Source organism: Tamandua tetradactyla, chromosome 8, assembly GCF_023851605.1.
Source record: "Tamandua tetradactyla isolate mTamTet1 chromosome 8, mTamTet1.pri, whole genome shotgun sequence".
Lineage (NCBI taxonomy): Eukaryota > Metazoa > Chordata > Mammalia > Pilosa > Myrmecophagidae > Tamandua > Tamandua tetradactyla.
The window spans coordinates 50,319,164-50,346,044 of record NC_135334.1 but is presented as its reverse complement, the minus strand read 5'-3'; the positions used below and the strand labels follow the sequence as shown (position 1 = coordinate 50,346,044).

General features: G+C 42.4%; 1 protein-coding gene across 5 annotated transcripts in view; it reads left to right on the top strand.

Moving 5' to 3' along the window:
• Positions 1-26,881, top strand: part of FAT3 (FAT atypical cadherin 3) — a 655,772-nt gene that overhangs the window by 590,036 nt on the left and 38,855 nt on the right. For 4 of the 5 annotated variants that reach the window (XM_077113295.1, XM_077113294.1, XM_077113296.1 and 1 more), the window contains 6 exons: positions 7,091-7,480; positions 9,925-10,139; positions 11,334-11,471; positions 12,417-12,560; positions 15,422-15,619; positions 18,809-19,607. In XM_077113295.1, the coding sequence (XP_076969410.1) occupies positions 7,091-7,480; positions 9,925-10,139; positions 11,334-11,471; positions 12,417-12,560; positions 15,422-15,619; positions 18,809-19,607 (1,884 nt within the window). Of the gene's footprint in view, positions 1-7,090; positions 7,481-9,924; positions 10,140-11,333; positions 11,472-12,416; positions 12,561-12,668; positions 13,095-15,421; positions 15,620-18,808; positions 19,608-26,881 lie in introns of those variants that run through there. The other variant, XM_077113298.1, reaches the window with a different exon arrangement.

Sequence of the window (26,881 nt, the reverse complement as noted above, 5' to 3'; positions counted from 1 at the left end):
ATTACTGGAAGAGAGAACATACATGCAACTAATGATAATGCAAAACCAGAAGCAAAAAACATGTTATAAGAGCACAGAGGAGGGAGTAACTGGGGAAATTAAGGAAGCTGTTCCGGAGGAGACCCTAGAAGAATATATAGGATTTTTGACAAGGGTCATAGGGGAAGGGAGCATTCCATGTTAGAAAGAGAACCACAAGCAAAGACCTGGAGGAGTACATGTTGTCTTGAAGAGTAGCTGGAGTACACAGTGTGTGATGGAGGTGGGGCTGGAGGAGACGCTTGTGAGTGTTAGTTAGAAACAGATTGCAGAGGACTAGAATTCCTTCTAAACAGTTGTTACTTCATTCTGTAAGAAGTAGAAAGTCAATGACTTTCTTGAGCATATGGGACATGATTAGATCCAAAGTTTTAGAAACTTACCTCTAGTTAAATTTGCCTAGAAGGGGATAGACTGAGATGGTTTACAGTTAGGAGTCTCTTGCAACAGCCTAGGTAAGAGGGGATGGAGCCTTACCTGGGTATAAGAACTGGCTATAAGACATTCAAGAGCTATCTCAGAGGTAGATTCAAAAGAACTCGACAATCAGATTCAGATTGATAAGAAGAAATGGAGAAGACACAAGAAACTAGTTTAAGTAATTCTTTGCCAAAGTGCTAAGTTCCCTGAGTTAGGGATGATGTCTTTTGAACTCCACTTCCCCTCATCTCAGTGCTGGAGTTCCCTTAGACAAACAGGTGGCACTCAGCAAATCCTTATTAAATTGGAATGTCCTGGCCAGTGTTTCATGTGAGGAGGACAGAATCCTTCCACTCTTCAAAAGTTCCAGCCTCACTATTAAATAGCCAGGAGGTAAAAATAGCCCTAATGTTCACCAACTGGTAAATGGATAAACAAAGCGAGTTATATATGTGCAATGGAATATTATCATACTATGCTATTATAGATAATGGAAACACATCTTTAAAGTACTGAAAGAAAAAATGTCAACTTAATATTTTATACCCAGGGAAAATATCTTTCAAAAATGAAAGTGAGTATGTCCATACAATGGAATATCATTCAGCCATAAAAAAGAATGAAGTACTGATATATGACCTAATTTGAATGAATTTCACTAACATGCTAAGTGAAAGGAGTCAGACCCAAAAGGTCAATATATATGATTCCATTTATATGAAATATCCAGGATAGATGAATCCACAGAGACAAAGCAGATTGGTAGTTACCAGGGTGGGGAGAAGGGGAAATGGGGAGAAACTGCTTAATGGGTACAGGGCTTTATTTTAGAGTAATGGAAATATTTTAGAACTAGATAAAAGTGGTGGGTGCATAACATTTGTGAATGTACTAAGTGCCAAAAAAAATAATAATAACAGCACAGTCTGTTAAGGGGAAATCCGAATAGCCCCATAGCAAAGGAACACAAAGAATATTCAAGAACAAAGCTTTGCTTATCATTTTTCTTCAAAGGGTAATCTTTGTAGCTTATATAAGAGCATGCCTTTACCACCAAACCTGGGTCATAAAGATTAAAATTTAAACATGCTTGTGAGATTTCAAGACTGATGAATAGCATTAATGAAGGCAAGAGAAAGTATTGGTTCAAAAAACAGTTGTTAGCCTGGAACTTAGGGTCAGGGGACTGACTACAAAGGGACATGAGGGAACTTTAGGAGGTGAGGAAATATTCTTTATCTTTATGGGGTAGTGGTTACAAGGAGGTATACAAGCTTGAGAGTTCATGAGCAAGGCACATAAAATGCATTCATGTTATCATATGTAAAATATGCCTCAATAAAGTTGAAATAAAAAATTAATAATTAGAACCAAAATTTAAATGAGTAGAATTTGATTAAGATTGTTTCCAATTACTTCTTCTCCAAATATCTGTTCCATATAAATTCAAATTTCTTTTTAAAAGCCAGTTTACCACAATTAAGCTCAGCCCACATTTTTTGTGTACCGCCTACTGGCGAAATCCTGTGCAAATACCAGAGGATCTATTGGTGAATATCCCAGATACGGCTCTGTCCTGACAGCCAAAGCAGCTGCCAACATAAGACACTAAAGCAAATATCACATAGCTCTTGCAAGGAGGATCCTTAGGCTTAGGGAGTCTAATTTTCAGAGGAAGGGAGAAAATATTTTTCATAAAGATTAGGTGGCACTTGCCATTTGGTTTCTGTGCTGACTCTGACACCTTTAAAAATCTCAGCGATAAAGCTGCATTATTCTAGTGTGGGTTGGTTCCTTGAGGATTATCCTAGCAGTGGGTGTTTTTTTCTTACTGAGGCATGAGTCCTGCTATAAGCTGTATGTGTGAACTTGGAACATCTAACTGAATGGCATTAATCTGCTGGTGTTGTTTAAGTTTTCTCCCCATCCGGAAGATTCAAATAGCTCATCATGATCAGACTTAATGTGGTGTTGCTGGCCCATGTTGGGGGTGTGTGTGTAGGGGGGTGGGGTTAGTCCACTGGAAATAATAAATGAAACAAGCTCCATTATTTAATTTGGAAATGAATCATAGTGCTGGAAGATAACCTTAGACTTCAGCTAGTCTGGGTTCTGTCATTGAAAAAAAACGAAAAGACACAAGACCCAGTGAAGTGAAATGAAGTGACTTGTTCAAGTATACTTGTGTAGTGTGTGTAAACCATGAGCAAGAAGTCAGGTCTCTTCAGGACCAGACCACATTGCCCTCATTTTAAAGCATTTTAAGCATTGACTTTTAGGTATAGTTCCCAGGTCCAAAAGTCCATTTCTTCATTGGGCAGAGCTGAGAGGAATCTAGCCTCCATTTAGAAACTTTTTGAGGGAGAAAATATAGAAGCTCTTAGCAACCCATTTCCAGATTTCCCATCCTTCCCTATTTTCTTTCCCCCAACTCCACTGCACAAAATGCCCATCCCTTTGAGCAAATAAGGATTTTAATCATTTTCTTTTTACTTGATTTTAATCCTCTGAGAGTCTGCTGGCTTCCATTTGCAACAGTTAACATGCAAAAGCTTTGCTTGCAATGAAAGTCATACTTTTCTTGGTAGCCTGGCATTTCATCATTTTAAGAAACTAAGTAGCTTCCTATTAAATTAGGCTCAAACTGGAGACAAGAATTATGTTCTTAAAAACACAGATATGAAATGATAGATTAGTGTTACAAGTTAATGTAACACATCGTGACATGCTATAAGAGCATTAGACCAATTAGCAAGCACGTCTTCTGCTAGGGTTCATCTTTTCTGCTGGGTATGTAGATGTAGCAAAAGGATAGTGATTTGAAGGATGGCATTTATCAAATGCCCTAGGATAGAAAGTTTCCACTTGAGTGACATGACCTGCATTCATTTATCAAAGACAGCACCCCATTGCCTGGTTACACAGCAAAAACCTAAGTGCTGCACCAAAAACGCCGCCTCCAGATTGACATTTACGTCTGACTTCATTCTAAAAATCACTGAAATCCATTGCAATTGTGTCTAAATTTGAGTTTTTATACATTCCAAAAATATATACTGCTCCTTTCTTGAGAACTAGCAAATTATTGGAGATGCCATTTAGCAGGTTTGTCGGCTTGGGCCCCTCCTCCCCCCTTTTCTGGTCTTGCTTCCACATCAGTCTGGTAACAGAAAGGAAAAGGGAACAATCAATCTCCTAGTTGCTCCTGGTGCGAATGCCCACAATACTGTCAGAAGCAAAATGAATGGGGAGGAGTGTGGGGTTTGGGTCAGCAATTTGTGGGGGAGGGGATAGCTTTCTGCTGTGGTAAAGCAGAAAAACCCTGCTCACCAAGTTTAAATTAACAGAACCTGCCCGGAGGGGAGCCACGGTCTTTGTGAGGCTGATTAATGTCAGCCTTGTAAACAGCAGCCTTCCAACAACGGGGCTAGCCTGCTGAGCAGAAAGCTTGGAGGGCATGGCATCTCCTGCTTATGAAAGCTGAGCAGAGTCCAATCCTCTGACTAGAGCCAGAGAAAGCTAAAGACCAGGAACATGGGTCTTGTTTTTAATTAGATTTCTGTTGTCTAACCCAGCAAAGGAGAAGCAAGCTGCCGTTAAAAGTGCCTTCCCTTCAGGCCTTGATGCCACAGAGTCCTGAGGTAGACAAATGCGACCCTTACCTCTCTTAACTCAGGTGGTTGTGAGTCAAAAATTGCTTTTTCTTTAAATGACCATCAGGCCTTAAAAGGAAGTGTGTCCAGGAGCAAGTTGCCTAGAGAAAATAGGACCTTGATAAATGCTAGTGGCCCCAGCCAAGTCCATCAGCCCTTGGTTTACGTATTGGTGAAAGGGGTTTTGTAGTTTCCAGCAAATACTCAGGTGAACGCCCCTGCATGCATTTCTTGCCCAGTGTTACAGTTCGTAAGAGTGGTGTTCCATAAGCTGGGGTAGAAATCAAATCTGCAGGGAATGTGTGTGGTATGAAACCTATCTGGTGTGCTTATGTCAATCACTGATGTGTTTCCATAAATGCATTTTTTGTGACTTTGAGAGGTGTCCTGTGGCCATCAAAAATCAGTCAAGGCATCTTCTGGGACACACACCAGTTCTGACACCCAGGCGGTGCTGTTGTTTTCCAGGTGCATGCTTGGTTGCCTCCGCAGCATTGTTTATTTACCCCAGGAATATATGATGAAGAATTTAATTTTGCAGCCTCTCCAAAAATAGCCAGAAAGCATCCCTAAAACTTCTGCTCTCAGACCTTATTTCAAGAAGTAGCAAAAGAAGAGGAATGCCTTCTTGTTTTTAATCCCAGTACTAATAAAATCAGAGGTTGATGTTTATATATCATAGGGTAGTTGTTCTGAAAGAGAAAATAAAAGTAAATGATGAAACTGTGGAAAAAATGGACTCTCTGGAATGGAACCAAGAACTAGCTCTCAGTGTTGACCTTTTAGTTAAAGCCACATAATGCAATTTATGTCATCCTCTCCAGATATATTATTTTATCGGTTTGCTGGGAATTTTGGCTTAAGGGAAACTGTACATTGGGGGAGTAAAATGTTTAACTCTTACTACTGCCAAATGCTTGTCCCCAAGGTGAAGTGTTATAATAGAAAAAACACATGCATTGACCCTACCCTATAAGAGTTTATATTCTAGGGTTCCATGATTCACAAAAGATATTTTCAGATGGTCATCATGGCTATTTCCATTAAGAGCATTTCTAGTCAAAATGATGCTTTATCAGCCTGGAAAGTTGTTATATATTCCTATTTATAAATCTTAATTCCTAAAGCTAATTTTAGGTTTATAACCCATTTTGAAGTTCTAAGATCCCCAGTTGAAAACAATTAAGTCCATCTTTAGTTGAGAACTGGAAGTCAATCCAGTCATCATCCACTAATTTATTGTTGGTGGTTCCTGTGCTTTAGCTTTCCTATATTCTGAGATCTGGATAAGTAAGTGCATTTGTTGAAATTATAGTGCTGGAGATCACCCTGCTTGTGGATCCTCTCACTTGAATTTCTGTTTTCTCTCTACACTCCATTCAGCCTTCATCCATTCTCATGGCTTTGCATATCACCTGTATGCTGATGACCCTCAAAATAATAGCTCCACTTTGTACCTCTCCTTGGAATTCCAGCCTCCTGTATCTAACTTTGTACTTGACATTGCAGCTTGAATATCAAATTCCCACATCAAATTTAATCTGCCCCAAACTGGGCTCCTGATCTTTCAACCTAAAACTTCGTCCTTCTGCAGTTTTCTTTATCTCAGATAATTGCAACTCACTCTTTCAGGTAGTTCAGTCAAAACCTAGGAATCCTGGAATCCTCTCTTTGTCTCACACCCCATGGGCTACAGGATCAGAAAACATTCCTTTCTTACCATCTCCAAGTTCAGAATATATTCAGGACCTGATCACTTTTCTCTACCCACATTCAGATAAAAAAAGAAAATCCAGACCCCAATCACTTTTGACCACCTCCATGTTTGGTAAATATCTAAAATCCATTCACACCTTGCCACCTCCACCTCCACTACATTTGTTCACATGGATCATTATCACATGGCTGTATCACTGCAGGAGCCAGATAACTGATGCCCCAGTGTCCTCTCTTGCCACCCTGCAGTTCTTTCAAAACCAGAGGTTGATACAGCCTAAGTGACTCAGGTTAATCAGATCCTGTGGCTCCTCTCCTCAGAGCCCTCCTGTGGCTTTCCCTCTCACCTGGGGTAAACTCAATGCCATTAAAATGGCCACCACTGCCCACAGGATGTGCTCTGTGCCGGGAGGAGGCTCTCAGCTGATTCTCTCCCCTTGGCTCTAGCCTGGGTCTTCTCAGCAATGCTCCTCCCACACACCAGATATGCTCCCACCTCAGGAACTCTGTAGGTGCTGATGATCCCTCTACCCTGTGTTCCTCTCCCAGATACCTGCAGAGTTCACTCACTCCCCTCCTTCTGGTCTTTACCCAAATGCCCACCCTCCAGGGAGGCCTTCTTTAACCACCCCATTTAAAATTAGCACACACTCACCCTCAGCACTCCCTCTTCCCCTTTGTGACTTTTTCTCCATAGCACATTTTTACCTTCTAACATGCCTTTAAAAGGAAAAAAAAAATTAATTTAGTTGTTGTTGCTGTTAGTTTTTTAATCTACTCCCAGCAGAATGTAAAAATTTCCTCAGGGTATTCCTCAGACTCTTTCCTGCATTGGTGAATCTCTATCCCCTATAATAGTGCCTGGTAGATTCTACATACATGTCTGCTGAAGTAATTGATTAATTAAATAATTTGTATTTCTTTCTCTGTGATACATCTTTGCCCTATGTATATAGTGGCACTTAAGAGTCTTCTTTAAAGATCTGGGTTTTTTAAAACTATTTTAAGAATATCCGACTACTTTTTTGTATTTGTTGCAAATATTTTTCCAGATTCTTTACCTGTTAATTTAGTATATTTTATACGCAAAAATTTGAATTTTTTTAACAAACTAGTTTAAATTTTTATAGGACCAGTTCTGCCTGTTTCTGTAAGTACTATTTTTCTCTGTGCCGCCCTTTGAAAGTTTCTGAAGCCAAAATCATCTTCTGCAGAGCGTTGAGCCGCGTACTTCTCCGCTCACGTTCTTGCGCCCCCTGCAGGCATCAACCGGAAGGTCGTGTACTCCCTGGCGGACTCCGCGGATGGCTTCTTCTCCATTGACAGCGCCTCTGGCATCATTATCCTGGAGCAGCCGCTGGACCGAGAGCAGCAGTCCTCCTACAACATCAGCGTGCGGGCCTCCGACCAGAGCCCCAGGCGAGCTCTGTCCTCTCTGACCACCGTCACCATCACCGTCCTGGACATCAACGACAACCCCCCTGTGTTTGAGCGGAGGGACTATCTGGTGACAGTGCCGGAGGACACCTCCCCTGGTACCCAAGTCCTTGCTGTTTTTGCAACCAGCAAAGATATCGGCACAAATGCTGAGATTACATATGTCATCCGATCTGGGAATGAACAAGGGAAATTTAGAATCAACCCAAAGACAGGTAGGTAAACTGAAGCCAACTGAGAATTTAAGACTCCGTTATGTCCTATTACTCCTCCTGAATGCTCTAACTTGCCCTTCTCTGCCAGCTCTGTGCCCTCCTCTTACCTCCCTCATGGATGGAGCAAATCTTCTCTTAGCAGGACTTGCATGTGGACCTCAGAATGGCCACTGGTAGTCCATTGCTGAATTTTAAGCTGTGGCTTGCTTGGCAAATACTTAATGCCCAGGTTGGCTCCAAGATTTCCAAATGGCAGGGTATGGGAACAGCCACATGGTTTACAGGGGAAAGAGAGCTTTTCCTAAAGTGACATTTGCATACCACACAGATTTGGATTTTCTCTCTCTTTCTATTTTTAAACTTCAATCATATGTTTCTGTGTTTGGGAGTACTTCTAGAGTTTGGGCTCCCCTTGCCATTGGTAAGCGATCTGGATGGTGGGTGATTTGCAGGCCTGCTCAGCCAGTACCCCAAGGACACCTGTCAGTCAGTTGGAATTGGAGCTGTATTTGGGCAGAACAGTGTCACTTGTCACCACATTCTTTTTGGCATCACCTCGGGAAAAGATGCTTAGAAACAAGCCAAGATTACCCTGGGACCTTCTCTTCATCAGTCAGTTAATAAGAATTAGGGGCACTTTGGGTAGATAGGGTAATTCAATAAACAAGTTTGGGTATTATTTAAGAGTAAGCATACCATTATGCTTTCATGGATTATATTATTATTTTTCAAAGCATGTTTGAGAATATTCTCGTTCTGTTTACCTATTCCCCTATAAATAGGTAATGCGATTCCCATTTTGCAAATAAGAAAGGTTAAGTCTATCACACCTAACAGCCTTTGGACATATTTCCCTCTCATTACTCAAGGACTACGCATTTATTGAGCAAGGTGACAAAGGAAGTCCATTCTAGTCCTGTAAATACAAACAAGAAGCCATTGTAATTAGCAATGTAATTCAACATGGCAAATACTCCAGGCTTCTGTTGGGCCAGTACATATTTCTCACATTCTCCATTTGAGAAAACAGAGCTTCAGAGAGATTGAGTAATTTCCACAATGCCCACTGTTAGTAAATGGGAGATCCAGTGTTTGAACTCAGGTGTCCCTGACTCTAGAATCCATGTCCTAGTCTCTATGTAACAGTGCTATACTGTGAGGAATATGAAAATGAGTGCAATTCCGTGTCCCTGCCCTTAAGTATAGAAAGGTGGAAATATTATTGAAGAATTGCATTAGCAGCTTCTTCCAGTAGTAATTTTGTTTTTAAGGTCAGTACTTCAAATTACAAAGTATGAGGCCTTTCTGCAATTAAATATGTGTTAGCCTTAGCCTGTCTAGTTATGGCCATTTATGAATACTATAGATAAATGGTTAAGTACTATTTAAATTTTGCTTTGAATAACAAGTGCTAAGGGTGGTAATCACTAAGAAATCTTAATTATGAGGAAAGAGGTTGTTATAGATATGACTTGTGTTTCCCACCTAGTCTAGAATGAATATATGGTCAGTATTAGCTCCTAGAGAAGTCTTTCTCTCTCTAGGAGAGAGAGGTGAACGTGATATATTCACCTTGTCCGGGTAGTAGAAAGACAAATGCCTTTGGGAGCTGTTCCACAGGGCGTGCAACGACCAGTTAGCAATTGCAGTAAGCAGTGTTGGGCTGCCTCCCCAGAAAGCCCTAGGCTGGGAGGGAGATGGAGGGAGAATGCCTCCTGGGGGCCTTACCCAGATAGCTACATTCACCCGTTCTATTTGCTTCCTTTAAATAACTGTGGCACAGACATTATCATCTCCATTCTGTAATTGTGGACTCTAAACTCAAACTATTTGGCTCTTTGATTCCCAGAAATTGCCTTTTCTACTATCTCACAGAGATTTCTGAGATCTTCACCTTGCCTCTTCTTTTTTTTTCCTCTGTCCTCTTTTTATCATAATAGTTTTAGACAAGTACATTGTAACTTGGAAGGCACCTCCTTGGTTAATTCAGTTCTGTTAAGTCTGCGCGTATTTATCTACAGATGAAGGGTGGGATCACGCGTTAGTGTCCACATATCTCAGCTCTTTCTCAGTCTGCCTGGGCCAATGTGAGGAGTCAGGAGACAGAGTTCAGGGTTGGGTACCCCTGTCCTTCCTCCCCAGTTTGTATAAGAATGAACAATGCCAAAGATTTTCCAGCTGCTTGAGAGCAGTTCAGAAACTGTTAGAGAAACATGCAGAGGCCTTTAATTTCTTCAGTTTTGTGTTTGATGGGTAGTCATACTTTAACTGACAACATTAATCAGGCTTTGGGAATGCTTTCTGTAGTAGAGTGTTAAATAAACAGATTACTGGATATCTGAAATTCTTGGCTAGAAATGATGTTTTAAATATTACCATGATTATGGAACAATTGACCAGTGATTTTTCTAATCAAATCTCAATGTCCACATTTTTCTTCAAAGGGGGCATTTCTGTCTCTGAAGTCCTGGACTATGAATTTTGCAAAAAGTTTTACCTGGTGGTGGAAGCCAAAGACGGGGGCACCCCAGCTCTCAGTGCAGTGGCCACAGTCAGTATTAATGTCACGGATGTGAATGACAACTCCCCCCAGTTCAGCCAAGACGTCTACAGTGCTGTCATCAGTGAAGATGCCTCAATCGGGGACTCTGTGATTTTGGTAGGTGCCAGTGGGAAGGTCCAGATGTCTGAGAATAATAATCCTCAATAGAGTGAAAAAGTAAGCACATTTTATCTTGGATTTTCTTCTGATTTACCCCTTCATTTCCCTTTGTCCCCCAATGACTCAAGTCAGCCACCAAAAGCCCTCATGGCCTTTCAACTGCTTCTTCTCTAATTTTTATGTTGGAATGGGTCTAATAGATTAATTTATATCATGATATAATAACTGATAATCACTTACCTCTCAGGAGGGTATATTTTTCTTGAGAGAGATAAAAAACAGATCATGGAATGAATTTTTAATGATGGCTCCTATGTGACCTTAGATGATAAGTTATTAGGTGGCTAAGGATAAAATAAAAGCCCCTTCACCCAATACTTCCCCTGACCCACAGACAGACACACAGAGTAAGGCAGCCACAAATGGGAATAAGTTTAAGATTGATCAGCCACTCTTAGAGGAGCCCTTTCCAGAAAGATTGTTTCTAATACCATTACAACAAGCCATACATTCCGAGAACTCAGGTTCTTAAAGACCACAAATTGTATTTGGGAATCAATGAGTCCCTTCTTCACCATCCTTATTCATCACTGGGTTGGACAGATCCCTTCTATTCATCTATCTCTACTTCTGGTTCTGCAGCATGAGACTGTGGGCGATCCCAGCCCTTGATGAATAATGGTACATTCTTTACATACCAGTGGTGCACTCTCCAGGCCATCCCTTCTTCCTGTATTTCCATACATACAAATCCCAGTGGCACCAATGTAGAGAGGCGAATAGAGGGTATTGTGTTTGCTGTGTAAGAAAGAACTTTCTTAGACTCCCTTTACTTCACATGGAATACATAGATTTAGAGATTGCCCGACTCTGTGGCAGAGGCCATTGTTTTGCAGAATTGGGGCTGAATCCCAAATTCAGTTGACTTTGGGTACTACCCTGGCTAGCTCAAGGCTGAAGGCAGATAAGAATTAACATAGAAATAAAGCGGCAGCTTCAGTACTTCTGCAGCCTTCCTTCAAACAGCTGGTATCTCTTCCACTGGGGACGTGGTCACTGGCCTAGGTAAGCATAGCTCCCAAGAAAAAGGCCAGAGCTGTGCCCATTTTAACAGACCTGGAACCTTGAAATAAGCCTTTTCTCTGTCCCTTGTGTTGTTTCTTTTCTTTGTTTTGCTTGTTTTCCATGAAGTTGATAGCGGAAGATGTAGACAGCCAGCCCAACGGGCAGATTCACTTTTCCATTGTGAGTGGAGATCGGGACAACGCATTTGCTGTGGATCCTCTCCTGGGACTAGTTAAGGTTAAGAAGAAATTGGACCGGGAACGGGTAAGCTAGTTGAGGTCAGCCCCTTTCCTTCCACACCCACCTCTTCACTGGAATCAGGGATTCCGAATCCATGAGTGGGAGTAGGAACTTTGTCCATTCTAAATAATCAGAGTCAATAGGGGTGGCTGAGTTGAAGCATGATGTCTTTGAGTTACACCTGCAAAAGAATTTCTTGCCAATTGTGCTGTCATTAAAAGCTTCTTAAAAGTTTCTGACTTACCTCAAAGAAAAAGTAAATGTATTTTTCTGGGTGGTTGGAATTTAAGTTCTTCCCAGAGAGGGTGCAAGGCAGAAGAGTACCTTTAGTACTAAGATTGTGGTTTTAGTTTCATTAGCAACTTTAGCTCTGGATGACCAGATACAAAAGAATCACCTGAAGGCATCCAGGTAAAAAGACTGATGCAGAAAATTCCTCGGTCCAAACTTAAACTAAGTGTTTAAACAGTGTCTTTCTTGACCAATAATAGTTTCTGTAAAGGGAAAATAAAAATGGAAAAATATGCTATAGTAGTGATGCTGAAAAGCAGAAAAACTTCACTGGGTAATATATCCCCACAGCCCCAGGAGTACTAAAATTGATAACTAAGGCAGATGAGTGGAGACAGCTGTGGTGTTGAACAAAGGCCTAGGAGCCATGGTTCCAGCCATGGGCAATTTTGACACTCAGGGGACATTTGGCAGTGTTTGAGGGTCACAGGTGCTATTGAAATAGAGGTCAGGGATGCTGTTAAATACCCTACATTGCACCAGTCATCTCCCAACAACAAAATATTTTCCGGTCCAAAATGTCAATGCTGCCAATGTTGAGAAACTCTTATCTAGAAACTCAGAGTGAAGAAGGCTGATCTTTAACAAAGCACTGCCTGTACCTGTAATTCCTCTGAGTGTGGACAGAAGGAAGTAAGTGCTACGCTTCTTTACTGTCAGTCCTTTGTTCTTTGATAGGTGTCTGGATACTCCCTGCTTGTCCAGGCAGCTGACAGTGGCATCCCTGCCATGTCATCAACTACTACTGTCAACATAGATATTTCTGATGTGAATGACAACAGCCCAGTCTTTACACCTGCTAACTATACTGCTGTGATTCAGGTAAGCACATCTTGCCTGCCTGACACTTGCCCTCATGCACCCGGCCTCTTGCCCCTACTTTGCTCACTCATTATGGTTTTTACCTAACTTCAACTCATCCTTTCCTAGAGCTGGTATGAAGAATTTGATACTTCTCCCTCAGCTGGTGAATAAACATTAATAAGAGCTATCACTTGTGTCCTTTCCATTGTTGGGTGCTTTCCATTTATCGTTTATCCTCATAGCAACCCTGTGAAGTAGGATGCTGAAATGCCCCCACTCCCCCACTTAACTGTTGAAGAAGCTGCACATCTCAGAGGTTGAGTAGCTCACATAAGAACATTCAGCTGGCAAGTGATCGAGTCAGGATCTGAGCTCGGGTCAATCTGCTGCAGAAACTGTTCTCTTTCCACAATGGCAGGCTATATTCTGGCAGGGGAGGGAGACTGACATGAAGATGTTCCTGCAGTCAAAGGGAGAGTTGGCCTCAAGATTGAGCTGCTACTCATTACAATTAATCTCCCATAAGCAATGCGTTTAACACTTTAAATCCATCTGCTTTTTAAAATTAGGATAGAGTGACTGCAGGATAGAGTGACTCACTGCTGCTATACTGCTATTAGGCAGAATGACTCTTCCTCCCATCTTTTTTTATTCAGAATATATTTCATGAGCACAATGCTAGACACCAAGCTACCTCGACCTCCCAGTATTCCTAGAAGCTGGAAACCCAACTTCAGGAGGGAGAGGAAGTCCAAGCTGGGAATACTGTCAGTGTGAAAGATTTTGAGAAAACAGGGATTGATAAACATGTCTTAGGGGGTCACAGATACTCTCGAGAATCAGCCTTTGCCTGATTCTGAAAATCGCCCCAAGGATTTGTGGGTAGGAGGTAACACGAGTGGGCCCGATCTTTAGGGGCCTGTCTGGAATAATATTCAAGACCTTGGTTCTGGCCATGCATGGTCAGCCTCCCCCGTCCCCCGACACTGTTCCCCTGAGCTGTCCAGAAATGGGGGTGGGAAGCCACCAGTCATAAACCAAGCAGCTATCTGCTTCGTTCCAACCCTTTGTCAGTGAAATCCGATTCCTTCACCAGTGGTATTTTGGTTGTCTGTTTTCCCCTCACCTTGCTTTGGGGATTTTCCTTTCCTCTCTCTGATGCTTTTTCCAGCAGCTTTGCATTCTTATTCCTCTCCTGTTCCCGCAAAGCTTCACCCAGGGTCTGCGTGTTCCTCCATTCCTCTTTCTCTCAGACTGCTCCTCTCCCACATCTCCCTCCCTTGGTGGCACTCTCTGCTTCTCACTGGCTCTGCGCATGCACCCCCAAACAAAACAAGCATTGCTTACACAATATTCGGTTTTATGACATGCATCAATCAGCTTGACAGACTATTTTCAGATGCACAACAGGAAGCCAGCAGTGAAAGAACCTAGAGTCTCCAACCCATGAACGTTGACCGTGTCTCGTATCTGGAGCCCGGGGGGCCTGTCTGTGTTAGGTTTCACCCTTCTTTCTCAGATGCTGACCCCGAGGGCACACATTTTCCCTCTCTCTTTCTCTGTTCTATGAAGGAAGTGGCCTTTATAGAGTGAGCAAACCAATCAATAAATCTTCTGTTTTTTGTAGTGCTGAGTGTGTTGTCAGCGTGAAATAATAAATCTCTGCTGGGCTGAGGCAATCCCACGACCGATTCCTCAGAGAGACTGTGTCTAGTTCATCACCAAAAGGGCACTTGAGAGGAACTGCGAGATAATGGTCTTTCAGGTCCTTCTGTCTTTCTCCTTCAAAAAAGTCTCCTCCCTTTTCCCAACCCAGAATGAGTTCCTTATTCCAACACCTGGTTTTCATCAGACTTAACTCAGCACATAAAATGTGAGTGTGCCTGCCCCAGGAATGACTTCTCTCCAGCATGGCGTATCATCATCTTCATCTCTGTAGCCCAAACCCACTTAATTCTAAACGGACATCACGAGGAAGTCTGAACCCCAACTGACTTCAGACCCAAGCTGTGGTAGTGCTGAAGTCTAAACAGGACGGGGCAAGGAAACCAATGCCTGAGCTACAGAGGAATTTAATGTGGCATTTCCGAAGTTAGATAACCTTTGACCCAAAAGGGTAAAGGGCAAAAAGATACAGAGTCTTTGTGTTTTCATTTTGCAAAAAAAGGCAGAAAGCATCTGCAAATAATGCTTGCACAATCAATAGCATCCAGGCTTCCAAAAATCCTGATGAAATTAAGGATTTCCTTTCTTTTTGTTCTCAACTTCAGAAATATTCTACTCCCTTACCCTTTCCTTGAGGGACCTGTCAGAATTGGGTTCCAGCCCCATTCTCCACCTGACACTTACCTTTGTATATCTATTATGAAATTGCCAGAATGTCCCTCCAAAAAAAAGTCCATTGTTGTGACGTTGTGTCACAGTGTTGTGCCTCAGCATTATCATGTTGTGACAAGTGTGAGAACATGCCTTCCCATCCTGACATGTAGATGTCTTCTTGGCCCAGGAGGATTTTCAACACAGTCGAAAAGACTGGTGAGTGCCATCAATTCCCAGAGCTATTCACATAAATTCAGGCTATTTCAAGCATTGTGAGGATGAGGTATAGCCCAGGACCATCCTTGGAAACTATAAACCCATTTAGCGCAAAGCCCTTGAGCTCTCCTCTCCAGTTTATGGTCTCATAGGGCAGTTGTGAGGCGGGAGCCAAGGACAGGACATATGACTATTGGATGCCAGCATGTTGCCAGAAGAAAAGATATCACAAGGCATCCCTTCCCCCTGAAAGCCCTGTTTTCCATCTATAATGATGGGGTTTTTGTGTGTGTGTGTAAAAAGGTGTAATTTTATCTTCCTTTTCAATATACTCTTTTTTGCAGGAAAATAAGCCAGTAGGCACCAGCATTTTACAGCTGGTGGTGACAGACAGAGATTCCTTTCACAATGGGCCTCCCTTCTCATTCTCTATTTTGTCGGGAAATGAAGAGGAGGAGTTTGTGTTGGACGCGCATGGGACCCTGCGGTCAGCCGTGGTCTTCCAGCACACGGAATTGCCAGAATATGTGCTGTGTGTCCAAGTACGTCTCGGCCTCTATCAAATCAGGCTGTCTTTCACTCCTGCTTGTTCTGTGCCCATCGACATAATTCGTTACCATGCAGAAATGTTCCCCTTTTTATCTCAAATTCAATTTCACACCCAAAAAAAGCAGCCTCCGTGTGTGAGATTGAACAGGAAGGAAGGAAGGCATTGTTGTTGAGGAGGGACATTCCTATAGGGAGTACCAAGAAGAGCGTCACTGGGCTTAAATGTGTAGTCTAAAAATTGCTGAGATGCTAACTGACCTCCAAAGGCAACTTATTGTTCAAGTTCTGCTACCTTACACTAAGTATTATTTTTCATATTGTCCCAATTGAGGAAATTACTAGACATTATCTTAATGTGATTTAGCCATAGCATGGCCTCCACTTTTGGAGAAACCTCAGCTTGGTAGCCTTCTCCACTGAAGCAGTAAAAGTGGACCAAGGACTCAGCTGCACTAGCCTTGAGAAGTTGACTCCAAATCCCATCATTTCAGCCTCCTCAAGCTCATTGGCCTGTATGAAATAAAATGGGATAAAGAGGCAAAAGTAACAGATCTGAAAATGGTATGTTAGGAGCTGGAAATAAGAGAGTACCAAAAAGTGTATGAATTTTGCCAAGACCAAGTTTGGGCCTCATCAGTGAAACTAAGTGACTTTTTTTCCCATAGAAGGCAAATTAATCTCATTGCATTAGTATCAGTGATAACAACAGTAAATATTTTCATTTTATAGCATTTAATTATCTCTTTTGATAAATTGTATGTTACTCAGCTCCATGAAACCTTCCAAATTAATGACTTCTGAGCTCTGAATACGAGAGTGAACTCTTCAGTTGCCAGTCACTCCTCCAATATAATGTAAATCATTTCATACCACGATGTGGTGTTCAAGGACACGGGCCTATTTTTAGTGTCTTCTCACTGAAGCTAGTACAATTCTCTGCATGCCCTCCCTAGTTGTTAGAGTCCAGAAATCAGATTGGACATCTCAGGCTTTGGAATCTCCTGAGAGGGCTCTAACTCCCTAGTCCCTCCAATTAAACTACCACCAAGTCCTGTGTTTATTTCTTCATAATGTCCCTGGGTGCATCACGTACATTCCTGCTGCTTCACTGGAGAAGGCTACCACGCTGAGGTTTCTCTAAAAGTGGAGGCCATGATATGGCTAAATCATATTAAGATAATGACCAGTAATTTCCTCAACTTCCTTTATTCCATATCACCTCACGCTTTTGCAGGATCTTCTCGGTGATTCATCTTTCTTCAGCTTTATTCTCTTCTAGTCCATCCCTAAATTCCTCCCACATTAGTTATCCCACTTTGATTATGTCAAAACCATGGGTCAACAAACCACAGTTTCTGTGCCAAATTCTGCCCTCCATTTTTTTTTTTTTGTATGCTTTATGTCAGGGTCACATTTCATTATTTTTCAATGTGAATATCATGTTATTGTGGCACCATTTGTTTAAGTTTTATTTGTTTGTTTGTTTTGCTTCTTTTTTGGGGAAAGTGTGTGGACCGGCAATCAAACCTGGGTCTCTTGTATGGCACAGGAGAATTCCATCTGAACTACCCTTGCACTCCCTGCCCTTTTTTTTTTTTTTTTTTTTTTTGCATGGGCAGGCACTGGATGCCTTCCACTTTTAAAGAAACTTTTTGAATAAAGTTTTATTGGAACACAGCCTCACCCAATCACTTACATGTGGTTTATGGCTGCTTTAGTGCTATAATGACAGTGTAGAATAGTTGTGATACAGACTGTAAAACTCGCAAAGCCTAGAATATTTATTGCCTAGCCCTCTACAGAACAAGTGTGCCATACTCCTGCTCTAAACTAAAACCATCTGTGGCCTCTCAGTGCCTGAAAACCTGAGGTCTGTAGACTGAACCCTGGCCTTCGGACTTTCAGATTTTGCATTTTAGTGCCTTTAGGCAAGCATCACTCCCCTGTTCTTCTCAGGACATGTCCCCATTACTCTCTATCATCTTACACTCAATGGCCTCCCACCTCTCTGACATTTGAGTGGGCAACTTCTGGTCTGTCAAGTCCAAACTCATCACTGTCATTCAGAAGTCTCCACAGTTTGATTTCAAGCTCAACCTGACTTGCTCACCTTTTCTCTTCTGACATGAATTTCCCATTTACGTAGTCTATCAAATAAAGCACGTGATGATGTAAAGATTATAATAAAAAAAGTAATGACCATCACACTAACTATTGTGTATTAAGTGGTTTCTCTGGGCCAGGCCTATGCTAAGTACATTGCAATAATTCTCTCTTATAATCCCCACAATAACCCTGTAAGATATATATACTATTTTACTCATATCAGAGGTATGAAGTTTGAAGCTCAGAAAAATAAGTAACTCCAGACATGTAGTGTGGTGAACTCTAGTCTGTGTGACATCCAAGTCCTTGCTCTTATCCTGCCTTACACATAGAAGGACGCATCTACCCAGCTCCCACCTGGCCTGCAAGGTCCACTGCAGCCCACATCCTCAGACATCTGCTTTGTGGTCCTAGCCCATGGGACTCCCGCCTCCTCCCAAAGTCTTACAGCACTAATTACGTCCACATTGCATGTGGCAGACGTTCAATAAAGATCAGAGTAGTTTTCTATAATTCTTATGTGAAGAAAGAAGAGATAAAAAGGTTTTTTTCAGGCTACCTGTTTTTCCCTTTGATACACCATTTTTATTCTAAACTTTAATATGGTATAATTCCCACTTACATAATGTTGTTTCTGAAGTGGGCAGAAATGTGACATCGGGACCAGTCAAAAAGAAAGCATCAAACAGAGAGCAAAGATTCCCCCTCGGAGTGGGAATGCCATTTTGCAAGGTTTCCTGAGCTTTCTGTCCAAAATGAAAACAAGGCCACAGCCTGTGTGGGTGTGTTGGGTCTCCACGCATCCTCTCGCCTCCTCTAGTCACCTCCCACCTGGCTTTATTGTGTTGAAGCATTTCGTTGTCCATAACAGAGTGTACGAATGGGGATTAAAGGTGATAAATCCTCTTACTTAAATGAACACCTTCAGCGTCTTGCAGAAAAGTGGCCAGGGATGGAGGAAGAAGCAAACAGGGTTTGAGGTACAGATGTCTTCTATCTGAGTGGGGTTTTTAAAATTATTATCATTATTATGATTTTTTTCCTTAGTTCCTTGCCTCTCCTTTTCGTTGTCTTAGGCAAAGGACTCAGGCAAACCTCAGCAAGTGTCTCACTCCTACATTCACGTGCGGGTCATCGAGGAAAGTATCCACAAGCCCACAGCCATCCCCCTGGAAATTTTCATCGTCACCATGGAGGACGACTTTCCTGGTGGCGTCATTGGGAAGATCCATGCCACAGATCAAGACATGTATGATGTGCTTACGTTTGCCCTGAAATCAGAGCAGAAAAGCTTGTTCAAAGTCAACAGTCACGATGGGAAAATCATTGCCTTGGGAGGCCTGGACAGTGGCAAGTACGTCCTGAATGTGTCAGTGAGTGACGGTCGCTTCCAGGTGCCCATCGACGTGGTCGTGCACGTGGAGCAGCTGGTCCATGAGATGCTGCAGAACACTGTCACCATCCGCTTCGAGAACGTGTCCCCCGAGGACTTTGTGGGGCTGCACATGCATGGGTTCCGGCGCACTCTGCGGAACGCGGTCCTCTCCCAGAAGCAGGACAGCTTACACATCATCAGCATCCAGCCCGTGGCAGGCACCACCCAGCTGGACATGCTGTTTGCAGTGGAGATGCACAGCAGTGAGTTCTACAAGCCGGCCTACCTGATCCAGAAGCTGTCCAATGCCAGGAGACATCTGGAGAATGTCATGCGCATCTCGGCCATCCTGGAGAAGAACTGCTCGGGGCTGGACTGTCAGGAGCAGCATTGTGAGCAAGGCTTGTCGCTGGATTCCCATGCACTCATGACCTATAGCACAGCTCGCATCAGTTTTGTGTGTCCACGTTTCTACAGGAATGTACGCTGCACTTGTAACGGTGGGTGCATTTAGGGAGTTCCTTCCCACCTCCCCAGGTTTGAGGAGTAGACTGTGTTACTATTCCTCACATGCATACATCCATTCATTCACTCAAAAAACAAAATATTTATTGACGACTATTATGTGCCCCAGTCACTTTGATAGATGCTGGGGCTACAGGAGTAACCAGAGAGTTTATCCCCTGCTCTCGTGGAGCTTATGACTTAGTATCACAGGTGTACAAACAGGCAAGCTGTAGTCCACACAATGAGTATTGTTAGGGGAAGTACAGAGTCCTGTGGGAGGATGGAGGGAGCGGGTACCCAATCAAGTGGGGGAAGGTTTCCCAAAGAGGGTATCCTCTAAGTTGAGATAACAGCTGGGTAGAAATTAGATGTGTGAAAAGTGGTAGGGGAGGGAGAGTGGGCCAGGCTTGTGTGAGGAAGATGTGAAGGCAAAAGAGGGAACCTGCATGGAAGGAATTGAGAGAGACTCCCTGCAGCTGGGAGGAGCAGGGGTGGGTGGAGGTGGGGTGGTGACAGATGAGACTAGTGAACGGCCCAGTGATTGCACAAGGGCTGTCAGCAAGGATGAAGAATTTAGAAATTATCCCAAGGCAGTGAGAACCATTGACTGATTGGAAGTGCAGAAATGACAAGATCAGTTCTGTCTATACAAAGAGTCTTTTGGCCTTAGAGGGAAATGGATTAGAGGTGGCCAGACTAGAGACAGGGAAACAAGTTAGGAAGCTCCTGCAGAGGGTAGGGGCTATAAGATTTGCTTCAGTGAGAAACAAGGGTCAGATGTCCAGGAGCACAGTCACGGGGTAGATTCAGCCCTCAGAGGGGTAGGGATGGAATGGTTCATGTTTGTGAATGTAACTAGACTCACCGAACCTTGACATCTCCTGGTCAGAGGTCGTGGCTGTGCAGAGCCACACGATCACAGTGTTTGATGAGAAGCATTGTTCTCGCCCTCTTTTCCTTTCTCTGACATGAGCAGCCAAAATTCACTGCCCCCTTCTAAGAAACTCACACCCAGAGTTTTTGTAGCCAGTGTGTACTCAGTCCAAAGGGACAGTGGCCAGAAGAGAGGCCATTTATAAAACATCCCTTTACGTAATGGGGACAGGCAAGATGGGCCTCTGGTCTTTTTGCTTGTAGAAAGTTCTTGGCTGCAGTTTGAGCTTATCAGCAGGGGCCCCAGAGCGTACAGCTCCTTCTGAGAGACATTTTGACAGCCTGCAAGCAGTTCAGAAGAGTGCCAGGCACTCTGTGGGTACCCAGTAAATTCTGTTTGTGTTTTGTCAGGCAGATGCAGTCATGTCCAGACCTGCTGAATATGTAAATTAGGTATTCTGATAACTCGAAGCATGCATTCTAGATGAAATACATTTCTGGCAGATGTCACCAACATGCAGGATTTATGATTGCCAGCTGTCCATACCTCACTTAGATTTCCTTTTTAGGCAACTGATTTATGCATCCAAGCCTTGCTAGAGACTTAGTGCAGCAGAGTTCAAAGGGGGTTCAGGATAGGACAGGGCAGACCTTGCAAGAGAAAGTATACCAGCTAATTAATTCTTGTGTTCTAAGAACCCATTTGATTCAGCAAATCTCTGAAGAGGCAAGTGTGTCCTAAGAACTGATGATTCAAAGGTGAAAAAGACAGTCTCTGTCCTTAGGAATTGTGAAGCCAGCTCGCAGTACCTCTTTGCTATGATAGTGTATAATAAGTTCTAGGAGCTAGATAAGACAGAGTCCTTCCTATGACCTGAAGACCGCTTTCTGTAATATTTGTACAACAGAGACCACCTCTGTGCTGGGTTTTGAGGTATATATATATATGAGTCTATCAGGAACAGCTAGGAGAGGACAGGCTGTGCAGAATTTCTTTAAAGAAGGAAATTAGAGGGATAATTTTTATTGAACATATGAGAACTTGCCCTGTAAAATTAGTGTCTCATGTAAAAAAAAAAAAAATTACATGAAACACTAATGTTTTAAATATAGTAAGTTCCAATGTGATTTTCTTGCTCCAGCCTGCTGCGCTCGAGTCCCCAGGAATCTTTCGTACACCCAGTAAGCCACAGTGCCAGAAGTCAGCCCCTGCACTTCCTTAGGGAAGATCCTCTTGGATTGAAAAGCTCAACAAGAGCTCTGTACAGCATCAGACCATGCTTTCAGCCCCTTCTCACCTTCAACTAACTCTTATAATTAAGTTGTAAAATAAAATACTGGATTTTAGAGGTGAAAGGACCTCAGACGTTCATCTGGCACAGTCCCATCTTCAGCAGATGATGTACAATGATCTCCATTTTATAAATGTGGTAGCTACGTGCCTTGCCAGGTCACACAGCTGGTGGTGAGAGTGGCATGCTGATTCAGTAAAGGTCCATCTTGTGCCCCTATTTTATTACTTGCATCTTAACAACACGGATGTTTCCAGTTTTTATGTGTATCATGACTCCAGTGCTGTGTACTCTATAAAAATACTCAACCCCATTTTTCTTGGCAAGCCTCACAATATGATCTCAGTAAGGCAGAGATTCTCTCAGGTTCTAATGATTGGGACTTAGTAAAAATGACCATTCCTGGCATTAAAAATGCTCACCCTCAGATATAGGCAGTACATTTAGGGTGCAGCCTTGGCATCTGTATGGGTGACTCTGATGCTGGTGGTCAAGAAACCAAACTTTGAGAAATCTCACAGTAAGAAAAAAAAAGAAAAATTTTCCTTCAGGTTCATGAGGCAAATCTTAGTTATAATTTTAATTGCTCTTTCACTTCTCCTAAAGTTTCCTCTTAAAAAAAAAATACAGTGAAGATTTATTAAGGAAATCAATAGGCAGTTTTAAATGTCTTCTCATTTATTAGAAAGGAGAGGCCATTGAATTCAATAAATGGATCCCCCAAATCACACACACACATGCACACACACAAAACTAATATTAACTGCACATCTGTTTACTCTGAGAGGTTGGCAGTTTCATTAAATGGACTTTCCTCCCACTTGGTAAACTAGTTAACATGATAAGTGGAGGTCACCACCATTCAAGGCTGCATAGTGTTTATCAGACTTGGCCTCCGTATTCTATCCTCCTCCCAACTTCCAGCTCATCTATTTTTCATGCAGATTTTTTTGCTCCAGTTATCTTTTAATGTCTTGAACCAAAATGCTGAATTGCTTTGAGAAAATGGAGGCAAACTTGGATTTTAGTGGCAAATGGGCTCATTAAATTCCAGCTAGAGTCAAACATCATATCTGAACAGAACTTAGAGAAATCTTGGAAAGCCTGACACCAACTTAATCAAATGAGGATTGATAGATGTACTCGAGCCCCTAAAGGGGAAACAAGAGAAAAGGCCACCAGTGACAGCCCATGGGGCTATGCTTATTGTCCATTTTTTTAAATTTTTATTGATTTTTCAAAAGTCTAGAGACATTTGTCCAAGAGAATGAACCCCCAATGAAGCCATTGGAACTTAAGACCGGTGAGTTTATCAGTTTATGAAACCCGATTTGTCAAGGTCTTTATTCAGATATGAAAGACAGAATAGAACCTAGGGCTCAAAAAAAAAAAGATTAATTGAATTGAATGTTTTACCATGGATGAAGCATTGTTAGCAATGAGTAACAGTGAGTGGGGGTATGGCACTTGTCAGAAGGGTTTGCTAGGTGTATTAGGAAGGGCACCAGGGCACTGGGCAGGATGATAACTGAGTTAAGTATGAAAGGATGTCTAGAATTAGGTAGGTGAAGGGAAAAGAGGTTCCAGACTGAGGAGCATTAGAGCCAAGGCATGGAGATGAGAAATAATGTACAAATTTAGTACACACATCGAGGCAAGGACAAATATAACAACTAACATTTTTTTGAGCCCGTAGTAACACCGTGCTATTTTCACACATTTGTAATTGCATTTAATCCATACAACAACCCTAAAAACAGATACTGTTAACTTTCAGATGTTGAGGGAAATAAGACTTGGAAAGGTCAATTGGGTTGCTTAAGGTCATGGGGCTAATAAATGGCCAAACCAGATTCACCCCTACAGTCTTACTCAACATACTTCTTAACCACTGTATCTTACCACCTGTGCGCATATTTGGAAGGAACTTGCAAGTTACCCAATCCACCCTCCCACCCACTGCAGACGTCTTGCTTACTATAATCCAGACACAGAAACTCAGCCATAGTTTGAGCACCAATGCTAGGAGTGCACTATCCCACAAAGCAGCCCTTAGACAAACTTCTCTCTTGAGTGCACCAAAATCCACCTCTTCCTAATGTCACCCATCTCTATCTTTTAGAGCCACACAGAACCCAAACACATCTAACCCCTCTTCTGCAAGCTGCCCTCCAGATATCTAAGGCTAGCTATGACCCCTTGAGTCTGCCTTCCTAGCCACATACCTGAAGTTCCTTCTTGTTCCTTGGCTCTAAGCAAATACGTGCTGTGAAGAATTATAAGCAGCAGAGTTGGGACATAAGGAGACATCAGGGAGGGAGTTATAAGTTCTTATTGAAGGAGTCCAGAAAAGGCTTTTTGGAGGCAATGAAGCTTGTCATACTGGATCTTTGCCAAGCAGGGATGCATTTTAAGCAGAGAGACCAGCGTAGAGAAGCAGGGACTTTGGGCATCTTTTCATTTGTTTATTCACTCAGCACTTAATTATTGAGTGCCGCTTTTTGCCAGACCCTGGGTAGGGTGAATGAGACAAAGTGGTTCTCATCCTCATGGGGTCTACAGTTTAGCACAAAACAGCATCATGCACTGGGCAATAGACAAGGAGCTTGTTTGGACTCGATGGCAAGGAGAGTAGACAGTCCTAGGAAGGAATGTGGGACACGTAAACCTGCTGATGGCAGGCCTTGGTAATGCTCTTTTTCTTAAATTTTTTTATTTTTAGTAATGCTCTCTTATATTATAATGAAAATAAAATGATGAAGCCTTCTGTGAGGCAGTGTACCACTTAAATTTGGCCTTGACAAAATTCAAAATGCAGAAAAACAATCTGAGATTGGGTTAGCATTTGTGCTGGGGTTTGTAATATGAATTATCTGAGGAGTATACCAACAGCCCCAATCCCAGTGGTTTTGAATAACTCTCAGTATTTTCTCAGAATCTTAAATTGGTTCCCCTTGCAAACTGGGTATTTTCCATTTCTCTTTCCTAACAGATATATCTCTGTAGATGCCTCATCTCCAGAAGGTCAAATCCCAAAATGTCAGGAGTGTTTTGGAAGTGATGGTAGATGCTTCTCAGCACGTGGATATTCCCTTAAATATTCTTCACAAACCCACAGCTGCCCCAGACAGAATGTCTTGAATGAAAGTACACTCGGCCTTTGGTGAAATCATCCAGAAAATATGGCTGAGCCATGCAAACCCCATCCCAGATGATTCTTTGCTTCTGGGAGAACCAAAAGAGATCACTTCAAAGTGATAATGTGCTTTAAAACTTCTTTCAGGCCAAGAATTAAGAGGAGGGGCTTATTGACTTATGTGCCATTTGCCAGGACATGCATCTTGGCACAGCGTGTGAATTCAGGCTGTAGAATATTTACCATTAGTTATTGGATTCTTCAGTGTAATGAGGCAGAGACACAAATCAAGAGGTTGAATCAGCTCCAGTGGCAGTGGTAATAATCACAGCTGGATACTAATATATTGGCTCATGGCATAGGCTTGACATAGGGGGCTGTGGGGATGCTGGGGAGATGAGAGGGGAGAGGCAGACAAATGGTAGAAAGCATGTTGCAAAGCTCTGAAGCTTCTGCTCAAGTGAATTGTATGTTGCCCATTCTGTACAAGGTGACCTCGATTTCCACCTGAGCAGGTGGGAAACCTTTCGGGGAATGGCCACACTGGGTGTGCCTTCCTCCTGGTGGAGAGACTGTGTGGAAAGAACTACTCCAGTTGAGACCAAGAAGGTGCAAGGTCCTGACGTTGGTTACACCTACTCTATGAGGCTCATTAATGAAAAGCTCCAGGCCTTATTTTTGCCTCCAGTGTACACATCTCATCTTTAAACTTATAAATCATGAATTTGACCAAAAAAAAGGCAAGTAAAAAGCTAACATTTCTGTTCAGGTCTCCACCATGTTTTTGAGTCAAACTAGTGCCTCCAGTTTTAAGACCTTGTAGTAATTTGTTTTTACTATAAAAGTTTTTTCATTACAAATTGCTTTCATATACACCAGGCCATTTAATTCTCGTAATTTTATGAGGAATTATTATCCTCATTTTTTTCAAAAGAGAAGAAATTAAGGCCCAGAGAAGTCAAGTGACTCATTCAGGGTCACACAGTGAATAAATTGGATAAATAGCCAGGGCTATACCCCAGGTCTGCTGCTAAAAATGTGGCACGTATTCCCAGTACACTGTCCCCCTCCTGGAGAGATCTGGGAATGGGGAACAGAGTTTACTCCGTCTTTTTGTTTTATGTTGTAACAGGAGCTAAAAATGTCTGATCCTTCTGTCCTGCCCTGAAGTAGAACAAATGGTATTAGTTGGTTTGCTAAAGCAGGACCCTTCTCCCATAATACCCACTGAGGCACTGAATTGACAGATGTCTGGAGTTACAGAGCATGTAGGTCAACAAGCCCCTACCCCACAGCTGTCACTGAACATAGAGAAAGTCAATTAAACCTGGATTATTTAGTGATAGTTAATGAGATAAACCTCTTCCCAGAAGTCAACAGGAGTTGATACAGTTGTCACTTAGCTGCTATTTGGGAGCTGATGAAGTGTTTTCTGCCACCAGAGAGAGGGTCTTCGTGTCTCTTAACAATAATAGGTATATACACTTCTCTGAGAAGGGGATGTTGTAAACATGTGATTTCTAAAACCTACTCAAATCCTTGGTGTCCATTTATAAGATATTGGGTTTATGGAGCTAGAGAATTGGGGGTGAAGCTGGAAGGAGAGGAGCTCTTCCCTAGAAAAGTGGTGCCAGAACCCAATCACGATGCACCTGAGGCCAAGGGTCACATAACATCATTCAGGGTTGGAGCACAAAGGTTAAGTCCCCTTGACAATACATATGTCAGAAGGGCCCTAATTATTTATGATAGCTGATAGAGAGGAAAGAACTATAATACTAGATATGGCGAGTATTTAGTTTTGAGAAACCTACTTTTCAGTAACTAAAATGTTTTTCCCTACATGGAATAGACAGCAGTTTGCATGCTTGTTCGCACCTGTCCCCAGCTAAGAAATACATTACATTTACACTAACCTCAGACTCTGATCTGCCTTCAGATTTCGCTGAGCCACAAAAGAGTGGCC